We start from the raw sequence: 7,878 nt of genomic DNA, 5'->3' as shown, positions 1-7,878 counted from the left end.
TGTTGAAAATGCAATTTTCTTCAAAGTTTTTCACTTTTAATTGTCTCCAATTTTTTACAGTTTAAAATAATTTAATTGTCAAAATTTGAATTTTTAACAGTTGAATAAAATTAGCAATGAAAGGAAATTGAATTTTCAACTGTTAAAACTTGAAGAAAATTAAAAAAGTTTCTTTAATTTTTTTAACTTGAAAATTCAATTATTTAAAGTTGAAGAAAATTGCAAATTAAATTGTTGAAAATCGAAGAAAATTAATAATTTGTCAACATTTGAATTTTTAACAGTTTAAAATTAAATTTTTAACGGTTGAATAAAATTAACAATGAAAGGAAATTGAATTTTCAACTCTAAACTTGAAGAAAATTAGAAAATGAATTTTTTAAAAGTAAAATTTGAATTCTTATAGTTAGAAATTTAATTTTCTTCAATTTTTTACAGTTAAAAGTGTAATTTTAATTCAATTTTTTTCACTTTTTTAATTTTCTCGATTTTTTTACAGTTTCAAATGATTTAATTGTCAAAATTTGAATTTTTAACAGTTTAAAATTAAATTTTTAACGGTTGAATAAAATTGACAATGAAAGGAAATGGAATTTTCAACTCAAACTTGAAGAAAATTAAGAGATGAATTTTTAAAAGGTGAAACTTGAATTTTTATAGTTAAAAATTTAATTTTCTCGAATTTTTTACTGTTGAAAATGCAACTTTCTTCAATTTTTTTCACTTCAAAATTCAATTGTTTAAAATCGAAGAAAATTAATAATTTAATTTTCAAAACTTGATTTATTTAATATTTAAATTTTGAATTTTTAACAGTTCAAACTTAAATTTGTAATTTTTGAATAAAATTGTTAGTGAAAAGAAATTCAATTTTCAACTTTTAAAACTTCAAGAAAATTGAAAAATGAATTTTTGAAAGGTAAGACTTGAATTTTGTTTGGTTTAAAATTAATTTTTTTTTTAATTTTCTACAGTTAAAAGTGCAATTTTTTTATGTTTTTGTAATGTTGAAAATTCCTTTTTCTTGATTTTTTTCAGTTGAAATTGAAGTTTCTCGAATTTTTTACAGTTGAAAATTCAATTATTTAAAATTTGAGAAAAATTAAATTTTGATTGCTAAACATTAAAATTTAATTTTTAACGGTTGCAAATTTAATTTTCTCTGAATGCGCGTACAGTTAAAAATAATTGATTCAACTTAAAAATCAAATTTTGAACTTTTATAAAGTGAAGAAAATTGGTTATTAGAGGAAATTGAACATTTAATAAAATTGAATTTTCAACTGTTAAAACTTGAAGAAAATTGAAAAATGAATTTTTTAAAGGTGAAACTTGAATTTTGTTTAGTTTAAAATTCAATTTTTTTGAATTTTTAGTTTAATTTTCTCGAATTTTTTACAATTGAAAATACAATTTTCTTGAATTGTGTACACTTGAACATTCAATTGTTTAAAATTTGAGAAAATTGAAAAGTAAATTTTCAACAGTTAATGATGCAATTTTCTTGTATTTTTTTAAGGTTGAAAATTAGGCAGTTGAAATTTAATTTTTATAAAATTGAAGAAAATTGAAAGTTCAGGTATCAAAAATTCAACTAAATATTGATTATTCCAGTATTGAAAATGTAATGAAATTCACTTTTCAAATGATTCAATTCGGTTGTTTAAAATTGAAAAAAATTAATCGTTAAATATTCAAAGTTGAGAATTCAATTTTTGAACATTGAAGATAAATGAATGATTTAATGTTGAATTAATAATGAGAAATTAATAAATGAAAATTTCAATTTAAAATAAAAATGTTGACAAAAGTCGATTTTTTGGAAAAACTATTTAACAAATTAATAGTTTTAAAAAAAAATCCCAACTCTGATCATCTCCCTATATCCATTTTTTCCAATTTTTATCCTATTTTTCACCTTTTTCATTGAAAAAAAGTACCTTATTTCGCCGATTTTGAGTTTCTTTTGCACTATGATCCCTGCAATCCTTTACTTTTTTTTTTTTAATCTTCAAATGATGATTGTTCTTCACAGACCTGTTCTGAATATTAATGAGAGACAGTAAGAACGGCCAACTGACGTTTTCCTAATCTGGTATTGTGGAAAATAAAAAATGAAAGGGTGGTATCCCCAATTTTTGGCCTCGTGTGTGTTTAATAAATAGTGATTTTTTGAAATTTCAGGGAGAAGTGAATCCACGAGATGATTTTAAGGTACGTGCTCGCTATCTCTGTGATAAGTACGACTACGATCTAACAGAAGCTAGGAAAATCTGGTGCTTCGGTCCCGATGGTACCGGACCCAATATTCTCGTCGATTGTACCAAGGGAGTGCAATATCTTAACGAAATTAAGGATTCTGTCGTCGCTGGATTCCAGTGGGCAGCGAAGGAGGTAAGTTTTTTTTTGTTTGTTTTTTTTTTTTCAAGTTTTGAAGATTAAGAAGAGACAAGTCATCAGAGAGTGTCACCTATTTTGGGAATTTGTCACACTTTTCTCCTATTTTGGGATTTCTCATCTTTTGTCACCTTTTTTTTTTCAGTTGGAAAAGTACAATTTTATTCAAAATTTCAACTTGCACACCAAATACAGTTTTTATTACACTTTACTACTAATCGACCGAATCTTGAACCAAATGATTGAATTTTCAAAGAAAAAAGATTAAACTTCAACCAGGCAGAGTTGCGTTTTCAAATATAATCTTACATTTTTAATTTGAAAAGATGAATATTTTACAAGCCAGTTTAATTTTGAAGCAAGGAAGGCGAATTTTCAACTAAAAAATATGAATTTTCTAACAAATGAGGATTTTTATACCAAAATGATTGATTTTCTATCCAAAAATACAAGTGTTTAATAAATCAGTTGAAATTTTGATAAAAAAAGATTACTTTTTAAGAAAATAGTTGAATTTAGATTAATTATAAAATAAATTAAGAATTTTAAAAAATAATAATAATTAGCTTTCAATAAAAAAGAATCAATTTTTAACCAAAGAAGATGACTTTTAAAACAGTTAAGTTTTCAACCAAATAGTAAAATTTTCAGTCAAAAGGTAATATTTCTTTTTAATAGAGAAAATAGTTGAATTTTCCACCCCCAAAAAAAAAACGATTTTTAAAGTAAAAGAAAATTTTCAAAGTAAAAAGTATCAATATTCGACAAAAATTATGACTTTTTAAGAAAATAGTTGAATTTAGATTGATTATAAAATAAAAATAGAATTTTTTTCTAATGAAAATAATTAGGTTTCAATCAAAAAGGATCAATTTTTAACCAAAGCAGATGTCTTTTAAACAAAACAGTTAAATTTTCAACAAAACCGTTAAATTTTCAACCAAATAGTACAATTTTTAACAAGAGATGAGTTTTTAGCCAAAAGGTAATTTATTATTTTTTTTTTTTTTAGAGAAAATAGTTGAATTTTCCACCCAAAAAAAAAAACGATTTTTAAAGTAAAACAGAATTTTCACACCAAAAAGTATCAATATTCGACAAAAAAATATGTCTTTTTTAAGAAAATAGTTGAATTTAAATTAATTATAAAATAAATTAAGAATTTTAAAAAATAATAATAATTAGCTTTCAATAAAAAAGGATCAATTTTTAACCAAAGAAAAGATGACTTTTAAAACAGTTAAGTTTTCAACCAAATAGTCAAATTTTTAGTCGAAAGGTGATATATATATTTTTTTTAGCAAATATTTGAATTTTCCACCCAAAAAAAAAAACGATTTTTAAAGTAAAAGAAAATTTTCAAAATAAAAAGTATCAATATTCGACAAAAATTATGACTTTTTAAGAAAATAGTTGAATTTAGATTGATTATAAAATAAAAATAGAATTTTTTTCTAATAAAAATAATTAGGTTTCAATCAAAAAGGATCAATTTTTAATCAAAGCAGATGTCTTTTAAACAAAACAGTTAAATTTTCAACCGTTAAATTTTCAACCAAATAGTACAATTTTTAACAAGAGATGAGTTTTTAACCAAAAGGTAATATTTTTTTTTTTAGAGAAAATTGTTGAATTTTCCACCCAAAGAAAAAAAGATTTTTAAAGTAAAAGAAAATTTTCAAACCAAAAAGTATCAATATTCGACAAAAAAAAAATTACTTTTTTAAGAAAATAGTTGAATTTAGATTAATTATAAAGTAAAAATTGAATTTTTTTTTAATAAAAATAATTAGGTTTCAATCAAAAAGGATCCATTTTTAACCAAAGAAGATGTCTTAAACAAAACAGTTAAATTTTCAACCGTTAAATTTTAAACCAAATAGTACAATTTTTAACAAGAGATGAGTTTTTAGCCAAAAGGTAATATATATATTTTTTTTTAGAGAAAATAGTTGAATTTTCCACCCAAAAAAAAAAAAAAAAACGATTTTTAAAGTAAAACAGAATTTTCACACTAAAAAGTATCAATATTCGACAAAAAAATATGTCTTTAAGAAAATAGTTGAATTTAGATTAATTATAAAATAAAAATAGAATTTTTTTTTTCTAATGAAAATAATTAGCTTTCAATCAAAAAGGATCAATTTTTAACCAAAGAAGATGACTTTTAAACATAACAGTTAAATTTTCAAGCAAATAGTAGAATTTTTAACCAAGAGATGATTTTTAGCCAAAAGGTGATTTTTTTAGCAATCAGTTGAATTTTCCACCCAAAAAAACGATTTTTAAAGTAAAAGAGAATTTTCAATCCAAAAAGTCAATGTTCGACAAAAAATATGACTTTTTAAGAAAACAGTTGAATTTAGATTAATTATAAAATAAAAATAGAATTTTTTTTAAATAAAAATAACTAGGTTTCAATCAAAAAGGATCAATTTTTAACCAAAGCAGATGACTTTTAAACATAACAGTTAAATTTTCAAGCAAATAGTAGAATTTTTAACCAAGAGATGATTTTTAGCCAAACGGTGATTTTTTTTTTAGAAAATAGTTGAATTTTCCACCAAAAAAAAAACGATTTTTAAAGTAAAAGAGAATTTTTGAATTCAAAAAGTCAATATTCGACAAAAAATATGACTTTTTAGGAAAATAGTTGAATTTAGATTAATTATAAAATAAAAATAGAAATTTTTTCTAATAAAAATAATTAGGTTTCAATCAAAAAGGATCAATTTTTAACCAAAGCAGATGACTTTTAAACATAACAGTTAAATTTTCAAGCAAATAGTAGAATTTTTAACCAAGAGATGATTTTTAGCCAAAAGGTGATTTTTTTTTTAGAAAATAGTTGAATTTTCCACCCAAAAAAAAAAAACGATTTTTAAAGTAAAAGAGAATTTTTGAATTCAAAAAGTCAATATTCGACAAAAAAATATGACTTTAGAAAATAGTTTGAATTCAAATTAATTCTGAAAAAGAAATATAATACTTTTGTATTGGATAAAAGGAACTAATCATCAATCGAAATAGATTTTTTGTACCAAAAGGTTCATTTTAAATAAAAAAGATGACTTTTTAAGAACCTAGTTCAATTTTTAATAAAATAAATAAACTTTCAAACAATGTGTTGAATTTTGAACTGAACACCAAAAATATAATAGATCGTAGACTTATCAATAAAAATGATTAACTTTCAAATATAAAAGGTGAATTTTCAACAACTAAAAAACAAGATTTTTCTACCAAAAGATAAATTTTTAACAAAAAAAGTATGAATTTTTTTACAAAAGTATAAATTTTCAACCAAAAACGATGTCTTTAAAAAAAAAATCGTTGAATTTTCACAAGAAGTATGTTTTTTGTGAAAGAGATTATTTATTAAACAAAAATGCAATAATAGACTTTTCAAATAAAAAGAATTAATTTTCAATTTAAAAAAAAATGAATAATATAAATTTTTGTCCAAAAACGATTACTTTTTAACAAAAGCGTTTAATTTTTAATAAAATAGTTAAATCTTTAACTAAAGAATAGAATTTGTAACCAAAAAGTGAGGATTTTGAAACAAAAAAATGATTGATAAATTTCACTCCTTGGTTCAAAATTGAACGAATTTTTTTTAATATCAATTTTTTTTTTCGTTGAAGATTCATAATTTTAGTTGAAAGTTCGTTTTTTTGGCTAAAAAAATTAAATTGTTTGATAGAAAGTTCGGCTTTTTGGCTTGAAAATTCAACAAATTAGTATAAAATTAAACTGTTTTGTAGAAAATTCTTTTTTGGTTTATGAAAATTCATTATCAATGAAAATTTATCTACTCCATTTTTTGTTAAAAAATCAACATTTTGGTTAAAAAAATTATTTTATTTTTTTTTGTAGAAAATCAACTTTTTTTGGTCAAAATCTAGTCATGTTGAAAATATATCCTGTTTGGTCAAATCTAATATCAACTACAAAATTTTTTGATAAACATAAATTTTTTTTTTTTTGAAAATTGAATAATTTGTTAAACATTATTTTTCATTCTTTACTGAAAAATTTTTTTGGTAGAAATTTCATCTCTTTTTTGGTTAAAAATGCAACTTCTTAGTTGAAGATTGATCCTTTTTGTTTGTGAATTAAACTATTTTGTTGAAAATTAACAAATTTGGTATAACCAAGGCATGAATTTTTAGTCAAAAGCTGATCTTTTTTTTAGCAAATATTTGAATTTTCCACATTAAAAAAAAAAAACGATTTTTAAAGTAAAAGAGAATTTTCAATCCAAATTTTAACTAGAATTTTCAATTAAAAATTTATCTATTTTGTTTGAGGTTGAAACTATTTTGTTGAAAATCAACGAATTTGGTATAAAATTCAACTTTTTTTTTTTTTTTTGTAGAAAATTCATTTTTATTGTTGTAGTTTTAATTGAAAATTAATTTGTCTCAGTAGAAATTTATCTGCTTATTTTTTTTGGTTCAAAAATTGAACTTTTATGGTTTAAAAATGCAGACTATTCACCTTTTTTGACGACAATAGGTACACTCCGATGACTTGGGAAAACTTTGATTTCTGGAATTTGTTGTGTGAACGATGTTATTATTTTTATTTATTTTCAGGGTGTACTCTCTGAAGAGAACTTGAGAGGAGTCCGTTTCAACATCTACGACGTGACGTTACACGCTGACGCGATACACAGAGGAGGTGGACAAATCATCCCCACGACGAGACGTTGTCTTTACGCGTGTCTCCTGACCGCCTCCCCAAGACTGATGGAGCCCGTTTATTTGTGTGAAATTCAGGTAAGATTATTTGACTTTGGGATATAGAAATTTAGCTGATTTTATTACCATTTTTCTTTTTATCTGCTTTTCTATCAACTCTTTTTAGTCACTTTTTTTTTTTTTCCAAATGAAAAGTAGGGTGGCTGTGAAATTTACGTAAGATTGTAGGAAAATTCGAGTTTTCGTTATTTTATGAAAGAATTTTTGATAATGTTTCTAGACTCGGTTCTGATTTTTTTCTTTTCTTAATAAATTTGCTTTTATGAGAAGCAAGATTTTTTGATGTTTCCATTAGAAGAAAAAAAAACCTTGTTTGATAATCGATTTGATGATAGCTCAAACATATGTAGAAACAATGATTTTCTCTATTTTTGCACAAAAAAAAAAAAAACAAACAAACAAAGGAATTTATCACATTTTTAATCGCTTAATTCTTATTTATCGGACTTGTAAATGGGAATTTTTTACATTAAAGGAGAATCTTTTTAAAGAATTACAATTCGGATTTAGAAGGAAGTAATTTTTAAAATCCCTCTTACAAGTCAGAATTTGTCAGAATTTGGAAGTTCCCTCTTCTAAATTTTAAATAAAGAAAGTCCTTCAAGCCGTTTTTAGAGAAGTAATATTTCATTAAAGAAATATTTCTGAATTATAATAGTATTTTTTTTATATTTTACGTAGCGAATTCATCTTTTTTTTTTTTTTTTTTAATAAA

General features: G+C 22.7%; 1 protein-coding gene across 1 annotated transcript in view; it reads left to right on the top strand.

Moving 5' to 3' along the window:
• The window catches only part of LOC117180202 (translation elongation factor 2), a 53,054-nt gene that overhangs the window by 35,625 nt on the left and 9,551 nt on the right, over window positions 1–7,878 (top strand). The window contains exons 11-12 of the mRNA XM_033372583.1: window positions 2,185–2,394; window positions 6,999–7,181. Of these exons, the coding sequence (XP_033228474.1) occupies window positions 2,185–2,394; window positions 6,999–7,181 (393 nt within the window). The remainder of the gene's footprint in view (window positions 1–2,184; window positions 2,395–6,998; window positions 7,182–7,878) is intronic.

The sequence above is a fragment of the Belonocnema kinseyi genome, chromosome 9, assembly GCF_010883055.1.
Source record: "Belonocnema kinseyi isolate 2016_QV_RU_SX_M_011 chromosome 9, B_treatae_v1, whole genome shotgun sequence".
Classification (NCBI taxonomy): Eukaryota; Metazoa; Arthropoda; class Insecta; order Hymenoptera; family Cynipidae; genus Belonocnema; species Belonocnema kinseyi.
This window is presented reverse-complemented; position numbering and strand designations above follow the sequence as displayed.